The sequence below is a fragment of the Hibiscus syriacus genome, unplaced genomic scaffold (assembly GCF_006381635.1).
Source record: "Hibiscus syriacus cultivar Baekdansim isolate YM2019G1 unplaced genomic scaffold, ASM638163v2 tig00110004_pilon, whole genome shotgun sequence".
NCBI classification, from domain to species: Eukaryota; Viridiplantae; Streptophyta; class Magnoliopsida; order Malvales; family Malvaceae; genus Hibiscus; species Hibiscus syriacus.
Window position 1 is genome coordinate 521,313 of NW_024062557.1, and position 24,639 is coordinate 545,951.

General features: G+C 35.9%; 1 protein-coding gene and 1 long non-coding RNA gene across 5 annotated transcripts in view; one reads left to right on the forward strand and one right to left on the reverse strand.

Annotated features, from left to right (window-relative positions):
• Nucleotides 1–15,818, reverse strand: LOC120212188. Its single transcript, XR_005524665.1, has 3 exons — nucleotides 15,686–15,818; nucleotides 13,860–13,865; nucleotides 1–11 (listed from the first exon to the last, which is right to left on the reverse strand). It is a non-coding gene; the product is annotated as an uncharacterized LOC120212188 (long non-coding RNA).
• Nucleotides 14,470–24,639, forward strand: part of LOC120212185 (beta-1,3-galactosyltransferase 7-like) — a 15,805-nt gene continuing 5,635 nt past the window's right edge. The window contains exons 1-11 of one of the 4 annotated variants that reach the window (XM_039210589.1): nucleotides 14,470–14,643; nucleotides 14,785–14,881; nucleotides 14,976–15,034; nucleotides 15,128–15,345; nucleotides 15,446–15,509; nucleotides 15,727–15,799; nucleotides 15,887–16,007; nucleotides 16,132–16,219; nucleotides 16,325–16,450; nucleotides 16,878–16,987; nucleotides 17,180–17,318. In XM_039210589.1, coding sequence (XP_039066520.1) covers nucleotides 14,549–14,643; nucleotides 14,785–14,881; nucleotides 14,976–15,034; nucleotides 15,128–15,345; nucleotides 15,446–15,509; nucleotides 15,727–15,799; nucleotides 15,887–16,007; nucleotides 16,132–16,219; nucleotides 16,325–16,450; nucleotides 16,878–16,987; nucleotides 17,180–17,318 — 1,190 coding nt within the window. In that variant the 5' untranslated portion in view covers nucleotides 14,470–14,548. Of the gene's footprint in view, nucleotides 14,644–14,784; nucleotides 14,907–14,975; nucleotides 15,035–15,127; nucleotides 15,346–15,445; nucleotides 15,510–15,726; nucleotides 15,800–15,886; nucleotides 16,008–16,131; nucleotides 16,220–16,324; nucleotides 16,451–16,877; nucleotides 16,988–17,179; nucleotides 17,614–24,639 lie in introns of those variants that run through there. The other 3 variants (XM_039210591.1, XM_039210590.1, XM_039210592.1) reach the window with 3 other exon arrangements.

A 24,639-nucleotide genomic window follows, 5' to 3' on the forward strand; every position in this document is an offset into this window, starting at 1 on the left:
AAGACACTTTACTTTGTGATGGTATGTACAAATGAGAATGTTGTGGCAAAATGGAATGAATGATGTGAAAATGGAATGGTGGTAGTGTGGTCGCAATTGAATATGTCGTGGCAAGTTGGATGAAATATCGTGGCAAATTCAATTGTGATAAGTGCAAACAAATGGAAATGTCAAGGTAAAATAAAATATAAATATATGATTTAATTAATAAGACTTTAGTTATCTCACACGACAAGCTACTATAGAAGTGAGTGATAGGAGTCACTGGAAAATCTAAGTCTATTTCTCCTAATGATATTTCTTCTATGCCTAGCCTACCCGAAAGAGTCTACTAAGGTGCCCTATGCTATCTCTAGTAAGGACTGGTTAGATTAAAGATGCCCTAGCATAATCGATTGGCGTAAACCCCTGCAGTGATCCTATTGGTCCAGATAACAGGATATGTCTCGGTAATACCTTTTTGTGGCAGCATTAACATCTAACCTACGTTTTTGCACAACTACTTTTAGTCGAATGAAATCCTACCCTTATCTCTAAGGTGGATTAGGCCTAGTTACTACCTAGGACCCCTTGTTTATGTAGTTCCTCCCTAGTTTCTCTCGAACACTAAGGATAATTTGCCAAGGCATTCTCTCGAACCCTCAAGACATCTTAAGGAAAGGATACTCTCGTAGCTCCTACAACCTTAAGGCATTAAGTTTCATAAACAAAACAGGTTAAAGCATAGAAAAACAACCATTCATTGAAATATAAGCTTAAACATCCAAGCGAACTCCAACCAAATAAGATTAGTTCATGGTGGGGTTCGAAATAAACAAGCACAAAGCAAGTTTCATCCGTTCCTTACAACCCAATAACAAACTATAAAAGCAAAGAACAAAGGGGAGGAGAGAAAGCCTTCGACGTACACTGCCCAATGCTTTCCTCAGCCACCAAGAACTGCTCCCAGTAACTGGCTCCTCTTGCATGCTCAGGACGCCACTCCTTTAGGCTTGTCTAGGAGAAATGCCACAGCAAGTAGGATTGACTGAGAAAAGTAAGACCTTTTCTCTCTAACTTTTAAGCTCAAATGGGCGTGGGACCAAAAGCCATTTTCATTTTGGCTTCATCCTCTATATATAAGGAGAGAAAAACCCTAGGAATTGGTGTTGAAATTCCTAGGATACCCCAACTTTGCTTGATTCTCGTGATGATTGGGCAGTGGTCCAGCATGGGCTGCTGTAAATGGCCCATACTGGGTGGTTGACTGAGCACCTGACATCTGCAGCAGGGCAGCATGGTCCAGCATGGGCATTTTTAGTACTAATCTAGGTGGATTTCTCGCTCTTGGTGAAATTGGGAGACAACTGGCTTCAAAAATATCTTCTCACACTTTGCTCGCTTTCTAAATGCCAATCCAACTCGGCATTATCATTCTCCTCAGCAGTTTCCTTATGTCACGACATTTCTCTTTCTCCTTTCTTTTCTCTCAATTCCTGCACATCATTAGACAAACACCTTCCCCATAAGGCAACACTGATGACAAATTAGAATACCGCGGTAAACTGAATTCAACCACATACAACTAAATACTTCTAAATGCATCTACATGGTCCTAAATGAGTTCTTAGACATTCAATAACTTAAGTGAAAAGGTCTCAAAATGTGACCTTTTTACGGAGTTATCACACCCCCAAACTTAAGCTATTGTTTGTCCTCAAGCAATGTGTAATATTAAGCAAAACAAGCATACACTGGCAAGTTCAGAACCAGAATAGTTATATGGGATAAAATTTCAGCCCTCAGCATAATTGGCTTCAACATGCTAGACTAGTTTGAGAAATCAAGCACTGTCCCTTAGGGCAAGATTCTTTGTGTAGGTGAGTGCGTGTTTGTATCCAGTCCATGCTTAACAAACTTAAAAATTTTCTAAGCAAGCTTTCTTAATTTTCCATGACATTTACAAATTTTTACTCCCACCTTGTTTTCTTTTCTTTCATTAATTCTTCTACGAGGGGAGTCAACCTATCACACCTACCATCCCACACTCTAGGCGAAAGGGAGCATACCTTCCACCCCCAAGCTAGTCAGATAGAGTCATCCCGTGACTACTTTCATTCACTCATATGACATAGTTTCTATATATTTATATGCAGTTTCCAGGTAATGCCATGGCATAGCGGAGTGTCCCTCTATAGATATGCCGAAGCATTTATTCACAACTTCATTTTTTGTGTGTGGGGTTTTCATCATTCAAAGTTTTATGCTATTACATTCAAGAATTCTCTTATAATTTTTTTTGAGTTCCTTAAGCATGGAAAACATACAATCTTGTATTCGAAGGTTTCAAAGAAGCAAGTCCTAGAGTTGGTTCTGTCATCCTCAACAGTCATGAACATTCAATCCTAGCCATAAAAAATTCATCATCATCGGCATCCTTAATTTACTCCAGAAAACTAATTATACATTTACTAATGTCATGGCATATTTATTTTATTAATAATATCATGTAATGATTTGAGAACCCTACCTCCCCCAAACTTGAGAGAATCATTGTCCTCAATTCTTACTTAAACTAAGGAAAATCAAACTACATGCTATGAAATGCAATGTAATGCAAGGTACCTTGACTTTACGCTTGTGGTGGTGCGACGATCGTGCGACGTGTGCGCTTCCAAAATTGTGTGGGGATGGAGTGTTCAAAATCTGATGCTGGTACATTTGAAAGTTGTATGTACCCTAACCTTGCAAAGAAAAATAAAATAGTCAATTAAAAAGAAGGTAAATAAACATTTATTTATGCACAAGAGTAATTTTAAAATGTCACGGCATCCTTAAGATGCTGGGCCAGTATCAACTTCATGCAAGAGAAGTGCAATCTTGTCACACAATGGTGGGACTCCTTGGTATGCCTCCAGGCGCTGGCCATTGACTTTAAAGATAGACCCATCGTCCATGCTCATGATATCCATAGCGCCATACGGGTAAACATGGTAGACTTCGAATGGTCCCAACCATCATGACTTCAGTTTTCCAGGGAAGAGTTTGAGCCTAGAGTTAAACAGGAACACTTTCTGGCCAACATGAAAATGCCGTGGTAAAAGCATTTTGTCATGCCACTTCTTCATTTTTTCCTTGTAGAGCTTGGCATTTTCATATGAATGTGCTCGAAACTCTTCCATTCCATTCAGATCTAGCAGTCGTTTCTCCCCAGCTAGTTGTGCGTCGAAGTTCAGCTTCTTGATTGTCCAGTTGCCTTATGTTCTAGCTCAACTGGAAGGTGACAGGCTTTTCCAAATACCATCTTGAAGGGCAACAATCCAAAAGGTGTTTTAAATACCGTCTGGTATGCTCAAAGCGCTTCATCGAGTTTTAGGGACCAGTCTTTCCTTCGAGGGTTCACCACCTTCTCGAGAATCTGCTTGACTTCACGGTTGGATACTTCAGCTTGCCCATTTGTTTGTGGGTGATATGCCGTGGCAATTTTATGTGCACTCCGTATTTCTGTAATGCCTTGGCGATTAGCTTTTGTCAAAGTGGGTGCCCTTATCACTGATAATGGCTCTTGGTGCTCCAAATCGAGTGAAAATGTTCTTGTGAAGGAACTTGAGCACCGTCTTCGAGTCATTCCTTAGTGTCGCAATCGCTTCAACCCACTTGGATACATAGTCCACCGCAAGTAAAATGTATAAGTTTCCAAAAGAAAATGGGAACTGTCCCATAAAATCAATGCGCCAAACATCGAATAGATCTATCTCCAAAATATTTTGCAACGATATTTGGTGTCGTTTGGAAATGTTCCCAGTATGCTGGCATCTGTAACAGGCCTTGCAAAATTGTGGGTATCCTTAAATAGCGATGGCCAGTAGAAGCCTGATTGGAGGACCTTGGCAGCAATCCCCGTACCTCCAAAATGCCCTCCATAGGGTGTTGTGTGGTAATGGTGTAAGATATCGCGTTGCTTCTCTTCAGGGACAAACCGTCGAATCATTTGATCATACATTGCTTGAATAGGTACGGCTCGTCCCAAAAATAGAACTTGGCATCATGCAGAAACCTCTTTTTGCCTGGCTGTTCAATTTATATGGAAAAACACCACTAGCAAGAAAATTAACGAGGTCAGTGTACCATGGAATTGCCGTGGCATATAAGATTTTTTCATCAGGAAATTCTTCCTTAATATAAAAAATGTCATGGCATTCTGAAATGTTTTCTAGCCTAGAAAAATGATCTGCAACCTGGGTTTCAATAATTTTCCTATTGATTACCTCTAAGTCGAACTCTTGCAGTAGTAATATCCACCTAATAAGTCTAGGCTTGGCATCTTTCTTGTTCACTAAATATTTTATAGCTGAGTGATCAGTGTGAACTATGACTTTGGTGCCTATCAAGTATAGCCTAAACTTGTCAAATACAAATACCACGGCAAGTAATTCTTTCTCAGTAGTAGTATAGTTTAATTGTGCCTCATTCAAGGTACGGCTAGCATAATAAATAACATGAAAGATTTTACCTCTACGTTGCCCAAGCACAACCTCCACGGAAAAATCACTTGCATCACACATTAACTCGAACGGTGCCGTCCAATATGGGGGAACCACGATTGGTGCAAAGATAAGTCTTTACTTCAGCTCTTTGAACGCCATGGCATTTCTGATCGAACACGAACAGCTGGTTCTATTGTACCAGGGTGCACAAGGGCTTGGATATAGTGGAGAAGTCTTTGATGAATCTTCTATAAAATATAGCATGTCCAAGGAAACTCCGAATGCCCTTAACAGAAGTTAGTGGGGGTAGCTTCTCGATCACCTTAATCTTGGCTTTGTTTACCTCAATACCCCTTGCAGAGATTTTATGGCCTAAAATAATGCATTCGGTCACCATGAAGTGGCATTTTCCCCAGTTCATCACGAAATCGGCATCCTCGCATCGCTTCAGTACCTTTGTCAAATTGCTGAGGCATTTTTTAAAGTCATCCCCTGAAACAGAAAAATCATCCATAAATTTTTCCAAAAAATCCTCAACCATGTCTGAAAATATGGCTTGCATGCAGCGCTGAAAAGTTGTCGGGGCATTACAAAGTCCAAAAGGCATTCTTCGAAAACCATAAGTGCCATAGGGACACGTGAACATCATCTTCTTTTGGTACTCTGGTACGATGGTAATTTGATTATACCCCGAGTATCCGTCCAAGAAATAATAAAATGCCTTGCCAGCAAGTCGATCCAGCATTTGATCGATGAACGGAAAAGGGAAATGATCCTTCTTGGTGGCCTTGTTGAGCTTGTGGTAGTCCATGCAGATTTGCCACCCTGTGACTGTGCGTGTAGGTAACAACTCATTGTCTTAACTTGTCACCATGGTCGTGCCTCCTTTCTTCGATACACATTGGACGAGACTTACCCAAGAACTATCAAAAATGGGGTAAATCACTCCAATATCAAGGCATTTGAGAATCTCTTTCATCACAACTTGCTTCATGATTGGGTTCAATCTTCGCTGTGGCTCTATGGATTTTTCGTGGCATTCTTCCAGTAGGATCTTGTACATGCAGATGGTTGGACTTATTCACTTCAGATCTGCCATCGTCCATCCCAACGCTTTCTTATGTTGTGATAAAACACTTAACAAACTAGATTCTTGGTTAGGAGTAAGGGTAGAGGAAATAATCACAGGCAAAGTTTCATTACTACCAAGATAAGCATATTTAAGATGTTGTGGCAAATTCGTAAGTTATAGGGTAGGTGCATGTTGTAATGAGGGCTTGGGAAGAACAAACTCGTCGAAATTCAAAGGTTTAAAATGCGTACTGGGCTAGCTTTGAGGAAGCTAGCCTGTCGTTCATCGTATGCGAAATTATTAGGCTTTCCAGCCTTTAAGTCTTCAACTATCCCCTCATCAGATCCTAGTTGAATGAAATTATCCTGGCAAAATTGATCTGCTTCTTATGTGATTACCGTATCCACTTCTAAAATGCTCTGGCCTTCTTCAGAATCATCCATGTATTTGAGAGATCGGAAGACATTCACTGTGACATGCTGATCGGCCACTCTCATGGTCAGCTCGCCCCTCTCGTAGTCGATGCGAATACAACCGGTAGCTAGGAAGGGTCTCCCCAAGATTATGGGTGCTGTGGCATCGACCTCACAGTCTAGAATCAAAAAATCGACTAGAAAAACAAACTTGTCAATCCACATGATGACATCTTCGATTCTCCTTTCGGGATAAACATACGAACGATCGGCTAATTACAAGATGACGGACGTAGTTCTCGCATTTCATATCCCAAGCTTCACGGAAATTAACTTAGGCATCAGGTTTACACTTGAGCCAAGGTCACATAGTGCCTTCCCAACAAATTTGTCTTCTATCGAACATGAGATGATGAAACTACCCGGATCATGTCTCTTTGGTGGCAGCTTGCTTAAAGAATAGCAAAATTCTTTTGCCGTGGCAATTATCTCGTACTGCTCTACTTTTCTCTTCTTGGTAACAATTTCCTTAAGGAATTTAGTATATGTAGGCATTTGTTCCATAGCCTCCAGAAAAGGAACATTGATTTGCAGTTGACTCAGAATGTCAACAAATTTTCTGAATTGAATATCCTTGTTATGCTTTTTCAGTCTTTGTGGAAAAGGAGGTGGGGGTCTGGCTTCCTGTACTGATGGGGTGCGAACAGAAGTTATCTCGGCATTTTTATTTGCCCCTTAAGTTTCTTTACTTGATGAATCCTCAGCCTTATCCTCTTCCACTGGTGCTTCTTCTTACACTTCTTGATCAACTTTCATGGTTACATGGGGTAAATCATCCTTCGGTCTTCCCCCAAACTTGTCTTCAATACATTAATTTGTGTACCACTTCGGAGAGTTAACACACTGCAGCTCTCCTTGCCATGAGGTTTGGTAACTTCAGTGTCACTCGACAAATGTCTTGGTCTGCTTTCTTGTAATGCCGCGACAATTTGACCAACCTGACTCTCCAACGCCCTTAATGACTAACTGTGGCTCTGAAGCAAGGCTCCTTAATTTTTGATTGAGGTTGAATGGTCTTGCAGTATTGTCTTTGTTGTTGCTATGAATTCTTGCATTGTGGCCTCCAAAGAACTGGTGTTAGATGAAGATGGCCCTCTCTTGTTAGAATTCTGCCATGACATATTCGATTGAAAACCCGGGGAGTCATTGAAATTCTGCTGCCGAGCTGGTTGATGAGCATTGTTGTTTCGTTGATTTCCCCATGAAAAGTTTGGATGTTGGCGCCATCCAGGATTATATGTGTTGGAATAAGGGTTATTTTGCCTCGATTGAAGTTGCCTACAAAGTTGATGGATTCTTGATTGGTTGGGTAGTCACTCTCATTGTGATTGTCGTGGCATAATAAACACGTTGAATGGGCTACCTTCGCTTCTCTCACTTCACTCGGCCTTGAAAATTCTTTAACATGTTGGTGATAGCAGCAAGTTGGGCAGACACGGTATCCTTAGAATCTAGCTCGAAAGCTCTATGTGATTTTTGCCCAAGTCCAAGCCTTGTTGATGGCAATCCGATCCAGAATGTCAAATGCCTTTGCTGGTGATTTGTCAAGTAATGTCCCATTTGCCGAGGCATCCAGCATCATCCTCGTGGGCGCATTCACTCCGTTATAAAACATCACCACTTGCGTCCAATCTCGAAAACCATGATTTGAGCACTTGCGAAGCAATCCTTTGTATCGATCCCAACATTCATACATTAACTCGTCATCAGCTTGACGAAAAGAAGCGATGTCATTCCTTAGTTGGGTGTTCATGTTTGGAGGATTATTCCGTAGCAATTTTTTTTTTAGATTAGTCCACGACTCCATTGAACCCACTGGAACACCACTCAACCACGCCCTTGCTCGGTCACGCAGAGAATAAGGAAATAACTTTAATTTCAAGACATGTTCGTGCTACCTGGCATCTTCATTTGGCATGCCCCCCGAATTGCCCTATGGAATTCAACATATTAAACATGACAGGTTTGAGCTCGAAGTGGGCTGCTTGAATCTCTGGTGCCACTATTCCAGGATTTAAATCATCTAAGATCGGGTTTAAGTGATCACGAATGGCACGAGGTCAGGCTGCATTCCCATCATTTAGATTTGCCTCGTTATTCTGATCTTCCTCATGATTAATGCCTTGGTTTCCGATTTGGTACATGTTTACACATTGAGCTCGTCTTCTTTGCCTAAAAAGCCTCTCGATCTCAGGTTCAATCAGTTCTAATGGCTTGTCTAGATTACTTGTGGTCATATACTGAGAAAACCTGAAAAAGATAAGAAAAATAAAAGGTAAAACGATATAAAAGAAATATAAAAGTAAAATAAAAATGCTATGACAAAACAATTTAACTTCCAGTTGACAATTCCCCGGCAACGGCGCCAAAAACTTGTCCGCTATTTTGAGTACTATAAATGGGTGTGGATATATGTGCAAGTATACACAATGAACAAGTAATACAGTGATAAGTTGAGTATCGTCTCCGCAGGGAATTGGGGAAATCAAATAGGTTTGTCAAGGCACTTTACTTTGTCACCTAAGTAAAGTTAGTGATGGTATGTACAAATGAGAATGTTGTGGCAAAATGGAATGAATGATGTGAAAATTGAATGGTGGTAGTGTGGTCGCAATTGAATATATCGTGGCAAGTTGGATGAAATGTCATGGCAAATTCAATTGTGATAAGTGCAAACAAATGGAAATATCAAGGCAAAATAAAATATAAAATATACGATTTAATTAATAAGACTTTAGTTATCTCACATGACAAGCTACTATAGAAGTGAGTGATAGGAGTCACTGGAAAATCTAAGTCTATTTCTCCTAATGATATTTCTTCTATGCCTATCCTGCCCGAAAGAGTCTACTAAGGTGCCCTATGCTATCTCTAGTAAGGGACTGGATAGATTAAAGATGCCCTGGCATTACCGATTGGCGTAAACCCCTGCAGTGATCCTATTGGTCCAGATAACAGGATATGTCTCGATAATACCTTTTTTTGGCAGCATTAACATCTAACCTATCATTTTTGCACAACTCCTTTTAGTCGAATGAAATCCTAACCTTATCTCTAAGGTGGATTAGGCCTAGTTACTACCTAGGACCCCTTGTTTATGTAGTTCCTCCCTAGTTTCTCTCGAACACTAAGGATAATTTGCCAAGGCATTCTCTCGAACCCTCAAGACCTCCTAAGGAAAGGCTACTCTCGTAGCTCCTACAACCTTAAGGCATTAAGTTTCATAAACAAAACAGGTTAAAGTATAGAAAAACAACCATTCATTGAAATATAAGCTTAAACATCCAAGCGAACTCCAACCAAATAAGATTAGTTCATGGTGGGGTTCGAAATAAACAAGCACAAAGCAAGTTTCATCCGTTCCTTACAACCCAATAACAAACTATGAAAGCAAAGAACAAAGGGGAGGAGAGAAAGCATTCGACGTGCACTGCCCAATACTTTTCTCGGCCACCAAGAACTGCTCCCAGCGAACTGGCTCCTCTCAGATGCTCAGGATGCCACTCCTTTAGGCTTGTCTAGGAGAAATGCCACAACAAGTAGGATTGACTGAGAAAAGTAAGACCTTTTCTCTCTAACTTTTAAGCTCAAATGGGCATGGGACCAAAAGCCATTTTCATTTTGGCTTCATCCTCTATATATAAGGAGAGAAAAACCCCTAGGAATTGGTGTTGAAATTCCTAGGATACCCCCAACTTTGCTTGATTCTCGTGATGATTGGTCAGTGGTCCAGCATCGGCAACTGGGCACCTGACATCTGCAGTTATTACCAATCCATTTTCATTTCTCGCTCTTGGTGAAATTGGGAGACAACTGCCTTCAAAAATATCTTCTCACACTTTGCTCGCTTTCGAAATGCCAATCCAACTCGACATTTTCGTTATGCTCAGCAATCTCCTTATGTCACAACATTTCCCTTTCTCCTTTCCTTGCTCTCAATTCCTGCACATCATTAGACAAACACATTCCCAATAAGGCAGCACTGATGATGAATTAGAATGGCGCGACAAACTGAATTCAACCACATGCAACTAAATAATTCTAAATGCATCTACATGGTCCTAAATGAGCTCTTAGACATTCAATAACTTAAGTGAAAAAGGTCCTAAAATATGACCTTTTTTACGGAGTTATCAGTGTTACATGTTGCTTCTGAAGCTTAGGGGTCATGGTGACAAGCATTAGACATCCTATGTCCAACATGTTATCCATGTGTTTCTTATACTTGTCCTTTCAACTCTAGAAGCAGTAGTTGTCAATTGACCAAGAACATGTTCTTCAATGGCATATTCCTTCCGTTCTTATTTGAGAACAAGTCTCAAATTACGGAACCAGTCAAGGAAGTTCAATCCATTCAGCTTATCCTTCTCAAGGATCGATTACAGTGATAATGTGTCATTGTTTTCTATTATATCTACAACAATGGAAATATATAAAGTAAGTAAATTTACCGAGTTTAAAATTTTATAAAAGGTCCTTACTAATAAATTACTCCCACTATTTCATTCAAAATTAAAAATCCTCACATTTTAATTTCAGAAAAACTTCTCGACAATTTTTCTAGTGAGTAAGGATCCATATTTCATCATTTCCAAAGTCATCTTTGGCTTTTCTCTTAAGAAAATGGTTATTTAGGTAAGCAACACTTTTCTAATTACATTTCACGTAACTCCTCTATTTTGTGAAATACTTTTGTCCAAATCATCTCATGATTTATCCAAATTACTAACCTCTAGGTTTCTAATCCTATTAGAATAACCTAACTAAGTTATTACCAATATTTCAATAAGCGAATATCACTTGCTTATTTTTCGTGTTTAACCTAGATAAATTTACACACAATGCTTTGAAAAACCCATATAATATCGATCGAGGTTTTAGCGAGGGTAAATATTAGATGGTTAAATTAACTTAGATTTTATAGAAGGGTTTTCATTATTATCTCGTCAATGTTCCTATTATTATTAGGCCCTTATTGATCTCATCAATTTACTAGCATGCTAACATATCATTCATTGCATCACATACATGATAGATATAAAGCATGAAATATAATGCAATAGTTATAGCCCAAAAAGAAAAACTAAGGTGGCTCATCCCAAGCTAATGGGAGAACCATAAATCCTAAAGATAAAGATAGTTTCTTAAGCATCTTCTCGCTTTAGTCAGTCAATTCTTCTATTTCTTCAAATCTTCATAGAATTACAATTTAAAAAACTCATTTTACATGCGAGGGAATAAGATGAGAAGAGAACTACAATAGAAGTATAGAAAGGCACAACACACATGCCCTATTTAAAATTTACAACCATTACAAATGAATGACTATAACCATGCATATCAAACATCGTGCATATCAAACATGTGATACATATATCATTTATGGATTTATTAATAATAACTGATATTGAGCCTACAACCTTTGTTGCCTATGTAGGGGTCTAGGGGCAGAGCCCCTTGCGAGGGTCTGACGGCCTCACAGTCGCCAAACCCCCGATTTGTTAACATGTATCAACAAAATTATGTTTTTGGGATTTTAATCCCGAAGGCTTTTTCCACAGAAACAACCATTGTTCCACTGCCGAAAACAACATGTTATCATACTCGCACATTCCCCATGTTAACAATTAACATACAGACATCAAAACCTTGCGTCAACAGTAACAAACATATGATTAACATTTAATCAGCGATTGTAATCATTTATTTAATTTGAATTAGTCGCGACTGGAATCAAAATGTTTTCGCACAAATATCATATACTCGTCGAATAAGCAGTAAAAACAAAACATATATCTCATACAATCGCATCAACCAATTATTCAACCGAATTCGTATCATACAAGTAGCTCTGATGCCATTGTTGTGATCGACTGTACACCCCATGACACAGCAAAAAAAATCCAACAATCCCACCAAGGATCCATGTATGGAAAACCGGATTAGGGAGGAAGAGATGTATGATTTACCTTGGATTCATGGAATAACAATAGTGTAGCAATCCAGTCACGAACATGTGCGAATCCTAAGCCTCCACGAAATTCTCGGCCTCTACTCAGTTCACTCGGTTGAGAGCAAAGTTTTTCTCTTTGCTTAAAAGCTGTTTTTAGAAATTTTGGCTAAAGGAATAAACGACTGCTAGACCATCATAAACCCTATATACTGCTATTTCCCTAACCCTGAGCATTTTTACAAATTATTAATAAAATAAAATAATTAAATTAATTATATTCCTTTTGACATTTATTCAACATATCTGGGATAATTAAAATTACACACACACACATATATTAATCTTAATTATACATTTTAATTCAAGTGCAATCAAATTTCACATATCTCGTTTGGTATTTGCTCATTTCAACCCTAAGGTGTGACCCTGTAGGTTCCTGTAATATTAGTAGTAATTATTAGACACATTCTAAAATTACAAACAATGAGTGACATCTAGCAATGTATCATTGTCACCTAAATTACAAGAAGTCATGATTCGACATAACATCTTCATGACTAACTTCTTTATGTATTATATCATTTTTTACTTTATATCTAGAGTAGGCACAAGTTCTGGAACAGTCACACTTGTACAACCTACCTAATATTTCTTGATATCTAGAGTAGACTATTATAAATGAACAACTTATGATTTTTCATATCAATCTGTTCGAGCATGGCCATGCATTTTTAGTCTCACTCAATCAAGTGGCCAATGATATAACTTTTATTATGCAGAAAGGAAAAATCCTATCTTGATCATTCACATCCCACTACATATATCGTGATGTGTTCAACATCAATTTTTATAGTTTAACCAGTTACGACGCATGTTTAACTATATCAAAACACGTGACAATATATGTTGAGATAATAATGATCTCAAGTCTGAGGATCATACATGTATTCACCACCATAAGTAATATTGTGACCGTCACATAATAATCCAAGACATATACTCATAGCGGGTCAATCCAATATGTCGTTCTCTAACTACATACTCATATATCGATTTTGACATCTGTATGTCAATGATAACTCATTGTCATCAACCAACTATATGTTGTCCTTGAACATGTTATTATTGTACATGCCCATACTAATACTTGGCTAAGGATCTTTTAATAACAATTATTTGGACTTCATCATCTTCAGTTTATATAAAACATAGAATAATAAATGAAAATAATAATGACAATGCCTTTATTCAATAAACACGGTAAAGAAAGTATATTGGTACAATCATCTCATGATTGGTCTTTGGGCTCTCTAGGAAAAAAATTGACCCCCATCCATCCTTTAATCCCTTTACGCCATACAAATGTAATCGTCGGACCAAGTCAAGGATTTTTTTTCTCAAAGATTTCCTCAATCTTTGACTGGGTATGGTGGAGCATCCATCCCTCATTCATGATGCAGACTGATCTTTTGATACAACCCAAAAGACCACCTTTTTTTTGGACCCAATCTTAAAGAAAAATCCTCGATAACATCCTTGGCATCATAAGCAAGCTCTCTGATTTCAACAACCCAAAGATGAATCCTCTCATCCTCATACTATTTAACATCGACCTCCATCATTGAGCTTCGCATCCACTTGAGCTCAGTTTGCAAATGATCAACTTGTTTTTCCATGCCCCATATGTACTTTTCTTCTTTGGTTAGCATCACTGCATGCGACACGACTTGAATCCAATCTTGGATTCCATGCACAATGCATTTTTGCAAGAGTTATTTATATATGTCTTAACATTCATACATTGGGTCGTCATCAGCTTGACTTATAGAGGTGATGTCATTTTTTTATTCTGTCGTTCATATTAGGTGGATTACATTACAGCAAAAAGCTTCGACGTAAATCTGCCCACGATTCTAATGATTCATATGGTACATCATTCAACCAAGTTCTTACCATATCTCTTAGTGAATAAGAGAGTAAATTCAACTTCGGGACATCTTCATGAACGTCTTACTCAAAAATTAATGACCATTTATGTAGTTTACAATTATTCTTTTTGATATCAACTAAATATAAGATAAATATAAAACATGATCAAATGATTAGGGTGTGCTCAGTTTCAAGTATTAAGTTTGATTTCTCTCATAATTATTATTCTACAATTTTTTTCTAGCTAGATTATAAAACATAAGTGACATAGTTAATGGTCATCTATAACATATTTTAAAAACATTTATTTTTAAAATAATTTCATATTCCTTGAATCTAACAAAATTAAGGGAGTTATTAAAGGTGAAAACAAGTCGGATAATTAAACCGACCCAAGTATTTGGTCGAGGACAGGTGGCGTGACAGACGGTGAAAGTGAGTAGGGCCAAACCACAACACAAAATTCAAAGTTCAAACCTTAATGCTGCAATTTCCTTTGTTGCCTAATTTTTTTTCTTCTGACGGTCCAACGCGCTAAAACTCCTTTATAAAACGCTTTCTCACAAACAAATTCAAGCACCGAAGAAACTCTCAAACTTCTTCGTTGTTACATCTATAGCTCCGCCTCGCTCGCTTCTTCTAAATTCTCTCCGCTATGAAGCCGCAGCGTGGTCCCAAGAAGATCTCCCTTAAATGGATCCCATTTATCTGCATCTCCTTCTTTACTCTCGGAATCCTCTTCAGTAACAGGTCTCTCTTTCTTTTTCAGTTATTTCTTCGCAGTTCTTTAGTTAGATCGATTGATGAACTGGGTTCGTTGTTTTTTCCCCTTTAATTCTTGTGATGGGGTTTATTTTTTATTTATATCTGACCATTGGATTTTGATTACAGGCTATGGGTCCCACCTGAATCCAACGGTCAACTTTTATCCCAACGTCGACGGGAACAGGAGTTGCAGATTTTCTCCGATGATTGCGGTACTAGGAAAGTATGTTTTTGAATTCACCATCACAGTTAAACTTCCGTTTTTCTTAAAGCAAAAATTATATTTCTAACAGAAAGATTTTACTATGTTTACACAGACGCCTGAACAACATAATGATGTTACAGGTGAAGTTTTGAAAACCCATGAAGCAATTCAGTGAGTACAAACTTGGGTTCTCTTTATTTTAGTTAAATATTGTTTTTTTTTCAAGTTTAGCTAATTTCATTGTAATTTATGATCTTTCATGAGGCCTTACAGATCTCTAGACAAGTCGGTTGCAATGCTAGAGATGCAGTTAGCTGCCTCACGTAGTTCTCAAGAAATAGAGAATTCGGATGCCTCCAGAGTTGTTTCAACCTTGGGTCGAGATCGACCGAGGAAGAAAGTGTTCATGGTCATTGGAATCAACACTGCTTTTAGTAGTAGGAGGCGGCGTGATTCTGTCCGGGAGACTTGGATGCCACAAGGTTTCTTAGTTTCCTCAGCTTTTTTTTTTGAGGTTTAGATATTGATTAGTTTCCTAGCATTTATCATCTCAAATTAATTCCTTTGTTTATGATTGATCAGGGGAAAAGCTTATTCAGTTGGAGCGTGAGAAGGGGATTGTCATTCGCTTCATGATCGGCCATAGGTAAATCATTTTAAAGCAAGAGAAAACTTAAGATCCAATTGTTATTTTTGATTCATATGCACATTTCTTGACACAAACCTTAGGGAGACTGTATTTGATATTGATCGGTTGGCAATGTTAAGCAAATGTCATTGTTACGATGTGGTCAATCTGGGTTGAACATTACTAAAGAAAACATTTTAACTGACATAAGTTGTATCTGCATTGTTTGTACCAGTGCAACATCCAACAGCATTTTAGATCGAGCTATTGATTCAGAGGACGCTCAGCATAAGGACTTCCTTAGACTGGTTAGATAGCATTCCTGCAATAGTTTTGGATATTCTTAGGTATTTCGGCATTTCTTACCAATATCCAGTTTCAATCTTATAAAACAGGAGCATGTTGAAGGATATCATGAGTTATCCGCAAAAACAAAAATTTTCTTTTCTACTGCAGTTGCAAAATGGGATGCTGAGTTTTATGTCAAGGTGGATGATGATGTCCATGTTAATCTTGGTTGGTTTCCGTCTCTTTCGTTTCTCTTTTGATAATCATAAACATTTTACCACATCATCATAATGGTGAAGAACAAATATTGGTTGTTTCGTACGTTTAATTTCTCATGCATATTTTCTAATAGGTATGCTAGCTACAACCCTTGGCCGTCACCGTTCCAAGCCCAGAGTCTACATAGGGTGCATGAAATCTGGACCTGTTCTTTCTCAAAAGTAATTCTCAGTGACCTTTTTATCGTTCATAATTCAACTTTTCAATTTGTTTTGTTCCCCCAAATTTCTTATGCGACTTTTGTTTCATTTGTTTGTGTTTGTTAGGAATGTCAAGTACCAGGAACCAGAGCATTGGAAATTCGGAGAAGAGGGGAACAAATACTTTCGACATGCAACAGGGCAGATATACGCAATTTCAAAGGATCTGGCAACCTACATCTCCATAAACCAGTAAGAACTTTGTTTTTTGCCTTTAAGTAGTCTGTGTTTTGTTTATTTATTACTTTGCCTAATGGAGGGTTCCGGTTTTGTTATCACGGTCCTTATTCGTCTGTGGTTGGCAATGCCTTACAGTCATCCCTTTGACTTAAGTTTTCTTTTTGGTTTTTATCTCAGTTCAATCAAGTAGCCCAGTGTTTTTCATTTGAGCATCAATTTTTTTTATTATCTTGTATTAATTCTGTTAAAATTTGGACATCAGTCAAGCCCTTAAAGTGTAAATCTAAATGAAAATTCCCAAGATCATTAAATTGCTGATCAAATTTATATCCGTGGCCTTTATGGTTAAATCAAACTAGTGAAATTCATTTTCCATATGCTAATGATAATGTCTGAAAAAGGCATCACTAATGTTCCAATTGATTCTGACTGATTGCAGGCCTATTTTGCACAAGTTTGCTAATGAAGACGTGTCCCTCGGGTCCTGGTTTATCGGACTTGAGGTTAAGCACATAGATGATAGGAATATGTGCTGTGGGACTCCACCGGGTAATTCTTTAAACTTGTATCGAACTCCCATGAGGACCGATAAATGGAAAACAGAAATGTCTAAAAGATCTGTACACAAAAAACTCTCACCTCAATGCTTAATATTAGTTCATTTGGATTTCGTTAATGCTTAGAACTCTTTGCTATTTTGTTCTTCCCTTCTTAACCCCTTGTTTGCTTCCTGTTCTGCAGATTGCGAATGGAAGGCACAAGCAGGTAATGTCTGTGTTGCATCCTTTGACTGGAGCTGCAGTGGAATCTGCAAATCTGTGGATAGGATCAAAATTGTTCATGAAAGGTGTGGTGAAGGAGATGATGCGGTTTGGAATACATTAAATTAATTTGGCAAAAACTCGTCTTGCGGCAAACGAGGTTTAACATTCATGGTTTCATGATCAAGAAGCAGAGTTTGGCCAACGAGGTAGGACGAAGCACTGCATCTGGTTTCAATACATATCTGCAAACACATCTCCCTCAAATTTTGCTTGAAATCTTCTAGGAAAATGGAGATAAAAGACAAAAATCAACATTTAGATAGGGAGCTGTTTAATCGGAAAAGCTTGTTTATTATGTAGTAGCATTTCAACATATATTCCCGTTCTTTTTATTGTGATTGTATTCTATGCTTGTAAAATAGTGTGTTAGTTATATACGGTGATCAATACTACTGTTATTTATAGAAGCACACAGTTGAGAACTTTAGATGTGTGCATTTCCGAGTATGGTGTTAGCTGTAACAATATACTTGTCTAATGACGTCCATTTTTGTGGATGCATGTTATATTTTTAGCAGTTGATTGTTGTTCCTAGAGGTTTCAGGTTCGAGTATTAGCATCTATAGAGATGTTTGAGCATTTGTTGTTAAATGATTTATAATCTTTGAAACATATATCATCTTAGTTTAATAAAAAATATATATATACGCATATTGCGCTTGGTTGTTTTGTCTGTTTTATCATCAAGGATAAATTAATTATTAGGATGTTTCCGTTTCCATTTTGTCACCCAAGAGAAATTGATTTTTTTAATTAAATATAGATTTTTTTTTAATTAAATAGAGAGACATTTATATTCATAATATAAATGTAAGGATTTGAATCTGTATAAGATAATAAAAACATTATTATACTTCAGCCAACTAATGGATCTTTCAGAGAAATTAAAATTTTAGCACCTTTATAGAGTACTTCTTAATTGGTTTAATAATAAATTTTAATTGAACTGGGAAAAAAAAGAATTTGCAAAATATATGCACGGTCAGAAATCAAATTTAATTATTTTTACCTAAAATTTAATTATAATTTCATTACTGTAATAAAAGTGACATGGGTTTAAGAATCCAAGCCGTAGTGTCACACCCTTGGAATTTCACTCTCGAGCGCAAGGTCTTAGATGCTTTTTGAGTGATTGTGATCAAGTAAACGTGAAAACAACTCAGGCAAAAGAGCTTAAATTGGAACAGAGACAAAAAATTTGAAAGGAAAATGGCTAGCAGAAAGATAAGAAGAGAAATGAAAGAATGAATAAATGATCTTGAGGCGTGACTTTAAGGTTTACTTAGACACGCAACCGACCAAGAATCGTCCTGAAGCATTTAAGGCTATAAATCTCGTCAGACTGAAAATCCGTGACATCGTGAATGCAATTTTTGATGGTAGTATGAACAAAACAAATTGAATAATTAGATGAATTAAAGGATACATAAAATATATACTTAAATAGATAATGTTCAATGAAAGAATCTTGTCCTAACGTAATGTTAGCTTCAAATTTAATGCAGAAGGCTGAATTTGAGCTGAATTTAGCAGTATGTTAGGAATTTGTAGGTGTATATATAAAGTAATATTTAATGTGATTTGATTATGTTGTCTACATTCATGAATGAATGAGAGAAATACATTACAATAGTAGAGATTACATAAACTTTAAACATTCTAATAGAGTTGGTTCAAGTGGTAAGCAACTTAATATCGTTTGAAAAAAATTCATTTCTTTTTATCTTACAAACACGATGTTCTACCTAACTCTTCCTCATAGTTTTACAAATTATATTTCTCATACAGAGATCACATACAAATTATTAAAGGTGGACAAAACTTAATTCGACATGATATCTCTTTTAAATTTTGAGTTATTCAAGTCAATTCGAAGTTTTGATTAAGATTTTGAGTTTAATTCTAGTTTGAATTTAAAAAGTTCTAATAATGAAATATAAAAAAATTAAAATGATGTTTTGATATTTAGCTAAGTAATTTGATTATTTTATGATTTTGATCTCTAATTTCCTTGTGTTTTTAGTTCTTCTTTTCATTTGTTTTAAGTCTATGAAGGGAATGTCTTTATGAATGTTACTGGGTTATTTTGATGTTGGTCATCATTCTTAAGGGAATGTTTCGCTTTTTTTTTTCTTCGTATTTTTGGCTTAATATTTTTATTTTTGTATGAGTTTTTTGGTGACTATTGTCCCTATTTTTCTCTCTATGTTTGAGTGTGTTATAATTCTTATTCCTCTCATTGTTTTTATTAAAGAAATCCAGTTGTCATTGTTCAAAAATAACATTATAAACCATGCATACACATATGAAAAAACATATATGCATATCTTATATGGTTAGCAAGATTCAATTCAATTAGAAAATAGTATCATAATATTATAATAAGACATTTCAATTTGAACCGAAATTTGAAAAAAAATAATTTTTATTTAATTCGATTTGAATTTCATGTACTCAACTTAATTAAGAAATTCAAATAAAATTTGAGTAATAAAATGGTAGTCGTAAACTCGATTAACTTAAAATTTTTCAATTGACTCAAATATTCAATTGACTCGATAGAATACTCACATATCGAGATTTACAACTATTTCATAATTTCAAAGGTTAAATATCAAATTTATATTTATTGAGCCTATTACTTGGTTATAAAAAATTTCTTTGTAACACCCTGCCAATCCAATTGTTACAAACGAATAGAAGACATTACGTTCGTGAATCAAAGTGAAAATCGGAATATATTTTAAAAACTTTCACTTACAAAATGCACTTAAGCATATAAGGGTATTTAAGTAATGTTAACACTACTTTATATCATTTGATCAAGCCTCATCATGAAATATCAAGCTGAGTTCCGATCGATGCTAAAAAAGTGTATAGATAGTTTCAAACGGTAATAATTTATTTTAATAAAATAAACTTTTAAAGAAATAATAAAGTTTAGTTTAAAAAAAGCATCAAAATGTGTAAGTTTCTTTAACCATATACTCACCTATACACTCGATAAGAACTTTTTGCATATAGTATAAGGACTTGTCATAAGGAGTTACACTATGCACAAAGCAAAGAAGCATGGGACAAGGTCTTACAAGTCATAGACTATGTTTAAAATATTTCCTCCAACAATAACTCCCATGACAATAATAAAATAAATGTTTTTAAAAACAAACAATGATTTAATTTATTAAAACCGAAAAATATTTTATGATCCAAAAACATGTTCATTTATCATATAAATAACGGTAACCATAGATCATGTCATCAAAATGCATATCAGAAAATTTTAGAGTGATTCATATACGTAAATCAGAATGAAAATATAACACCATCAGGAAAACATTATAAGGTCTATTTATTTCTCGGAGGTACTTGATAATTATAAACATGAAACTACTGTTAATTTCAAACTGACTTAAAAAACGAGATTCCTATTTAAAGGGATTCGATAACTGACGGATCCACCTAGGCATTCATAAATTGATACATCGAGATCAGTTAGGATTCAAATATATTAAGAGTAATCCCATCATTTAGGACTATATGTGCATTTTAGTCATTTTGAATTCATAAGAAAATTTGGTAAATCAACCTAATAAGGGTAAATGATGATTTTATAATATTCAAGATTTCTAACGACTTATCATGCTTTCAAGTGCAATCAAACAAAAAAAATCGTGACACTATGGTACTTACCAAGCATTCAAACATGGACATTTGATGAATATTGGTTTCTTAGTACCAACTGCATTATATAGTTGAACAAATCACCTTCAATAATCATCACTGAGCATATCCTGATGAGACCACTACTAGAAAAAAAACCCTTCTATGGGTGCAGATGACACACAAATACGCGTCATTGAAGCCACCGTCATAAATCTCAGATGACACGCAATTGTGTGCCATAAATCTATGACGCGCATTTATGACATGCATTTATGACGCGCATTGCGTGTCATTGAAGCCCCCTTCATAAATGAAGATGACACACATTTGTGTGTCATAAATTTATGACACGCATTTATGACTTACATTTACGACTTACATTACATGTCATTGAAGCACACGTCATTAAAAAGGATGACACACATTCGTGTGTCGTGATTGTATGTCGTAAATTATACATATATATATATATATATATTGTAGATTGACAAATAATCAAACTAAATCACATTTAATGCCTCATAATACTAAATATATATATCATATTAGCAATCCATTTGCATACAATATATTAACATTAAGTTATCAAAAATATTGTAATCATATGTCGATACAAAATATCACGACATAATAAAGTTTACCACATAAGATACACATTCTTTACGAATATCATCAATGTCATCATCCGTGTATTCTTCCTTCCCATCGCCAACCTAAGTAAAAAAATATGAAATAAGTATATATATAATTTATACTTATTTAAAGTGAAGTATATAACTATCAAAGAGTACTAAAATGACCAATTTTACATATTCTTCTTTGAAGCATATGTAAAAATAAATTTTACACATTTAATTAGTAAAACTTCCCATATAAATTATATACATTATCACGGCATGAATTCACAGTTTTCAGTATTGCTAACAAGTACTTGCATTAATTTGTTTAGAATAGCATCCTACTTCAAGTCTATATGATAGTTGTATGACTAATGTGTATGTATGATATGACAAATGTGTACAAAAAACGTTTGCTTACATTCTTATTGATCAGCACTTTAAGTCCGTTCTCGACTATCTCTTTCATGAACTTACAAACATAACATCCACACTCGGTACCTCCCGACTGACGGGGACACTACAAACAGTTTACAATAAACGATTAGTTAAAATGAAAGCTGCAATTTAAAAAACAAATGATCGATCGAAGTCCTCACCAAAACATTGATCCAATTGAGGCTAACCCTTTTGTTAGATACACATTGAGCAGTGTACAATATCATTTCCCTATAAAAATTGATGAAATATATCAAAGAATATACTATAATGTTTTGATAATTTATGTTACTTACGCATCAATAATCTGCTTCAACTGCTGATGGACATTGGTGGGCCCCAAGGAATCAAGATAATAACAACTTGTTGCTTTCATATTTATCACCGCCAATACCCAATGTCTTCTATAAAAACCAAAAACCAAATTAAGTTACTAAAATATATTGATAATCAAATGAAAAAACAAACCTGGGATTATATAGGCTGACATTTAGATCTCCGGTATGTGTTGCTTCAAACAAAGCTCAAGAACATGGTTCAATAGCTTAGTACCTGCATAAATTCAAGATTTAAGTAAAAATTTCAGACAAATGGAAAAACCAATGATACATGGTTTTTAACAAACTATGGCTCTTACTAAGAATCAATGGCAACGTAATTTCAGCGAAAGTATGTTTGAGGCAATTAGTTAAGCATCAAATTGATTACAATTTCATGATACTTAAGCATCCCAAGTAGCAACAAGAATGCTCAGATGCTTAGAACAATTTAAAGGTTCATATGTATGAGCTCACCAATTCCTAGCCCACAATATGGTGCTAAAACACCCAATGCCATGATCTACGCACAGATGGCCCCACCTTCATTCTTTTCCATCCAACAAGCAATTGATCCAACACATATGTCACTTTAATATGCTGAGTTAGCAAGCAAACATGTGATTGTTAGAATAACATGCTAACTTTTGAATTATACATGTCACTTTCCAACTTAATCTCTCATCAGGCCCCAACTCGTGTAATATGATATATGAGTGTGTGCATGTGTAACCATCCACAATTTGTTTCAAGCCATCAAATTGAAAACAATAACATTTATTATTTCTAACCATAAATGCACCATACTAGTAATTGATGTCAAATTCTGAAGGCATTGTGACAAAAGACATCTCAAACATGCTCTGCACATTGCTAAGATCGGAGAATTAGATGAGGCTAGTCACTCAAAACTTCAATCGAGTTTATTTCTTTGATCAAGACCTAAGGATTAAGGAGAAAAAACAAATATGCAATTACCAAGGCAGAAGAAAGTTATAGAATAACTACTCTCCAAAAACTAACAGGTTTTGAAATTTCTACAGTTTCAGTGTTATAGACCATCAAAGCTCAATAAGTGCCCTACAATGCAGGGTAGCAAATTTCAGAATAGGGAAATCTTTAGCTAGGGATTTTATGACTTGAAAATATCCAGAAAAAAATTACTTATAGCTACTACCTATAGCTTAAAAGTTCAAAAGAAATGCATGATAGGGATGGATCAATTTACGTTTCATAATAAGTAGAAGATCATGGCAGAATCAACAAGTGCACCAAATACAATAAGTAGCATATGAGTGCAAGGCAGCACAAGAACAAAAATAGAACTGAAGAGAGTTTTTGAGGCATAAACTGAACAATATCTAGCCATTTCTTGGTTTCAATAAACCCCCAAAAAATTTACAATTGAAAAATAATTAAATGTGTTAGTTATTAAATGCCTCCGAACACAATCAATAGAACAATGTAATCTAAAGTGTAACTATTTAATCCAAAAATAAATTACTTTTGCTAATGATCAAATGGGAGCACACTGAACTGACAACTTACAATACCTTATTTGTATCAAAGGCCACTCATAGTATTTCATCAAAAGTCAATGTAAATCAGACCACAAAAGACCAACAATTAACCAATGCAAATAACAAAAAACAAGAGAAATGAAGGCATAATCAAGAACAACAGCTTAAATTCCTTAATTTACTAAAGAACGCCGATAAATTTTCCATTAGATGAAATATACAGAAGAACGACAAAGAAAACCCCAAGATTCAAAAAGAAAAATTGCGAAGAAAAAACCCAAACAGAATCGAACACAACAACAGGAGAATAACATGCTTTCTAAATAAAATAACGAAAAACCAGAAAAGATTGGGGGGAGGAAAGGAGGCAAACCAAGCTTTTGTGAATTCGCCAAAAGCCAGAGCATTGGCGTAGTACTTTTCGTTGTAACCAGGGCCGGTCCAATGAGTTTTAATGCCCTGGGCGAGATAATAATTTTATGCCCTATACTTGTGCCATATAATAGATAAAACATAAATAATTTTTTTAAACAATTATAATCTGAAACAGGGCAAGGTCAAGCTACCATGATAATTCCAATTATATGATTCAACAAGTCTACAGGACGGATAATGAGCTGGCTGAAGATAAGCTCAATAGAAGAACATCCTCTATAATAGATTAACAAATGGAAAAACATTTTGAGACAGTTTACAGTTGCTTAGAAAATGATCAACTACATACTGAACAGCAGAAGGTGAAGCAACAACAACAACGGTGCAGATAGGGCTTTCTCCAAGATAATTTGATCAACATGTACCTGAAAGGAATGAGCATTG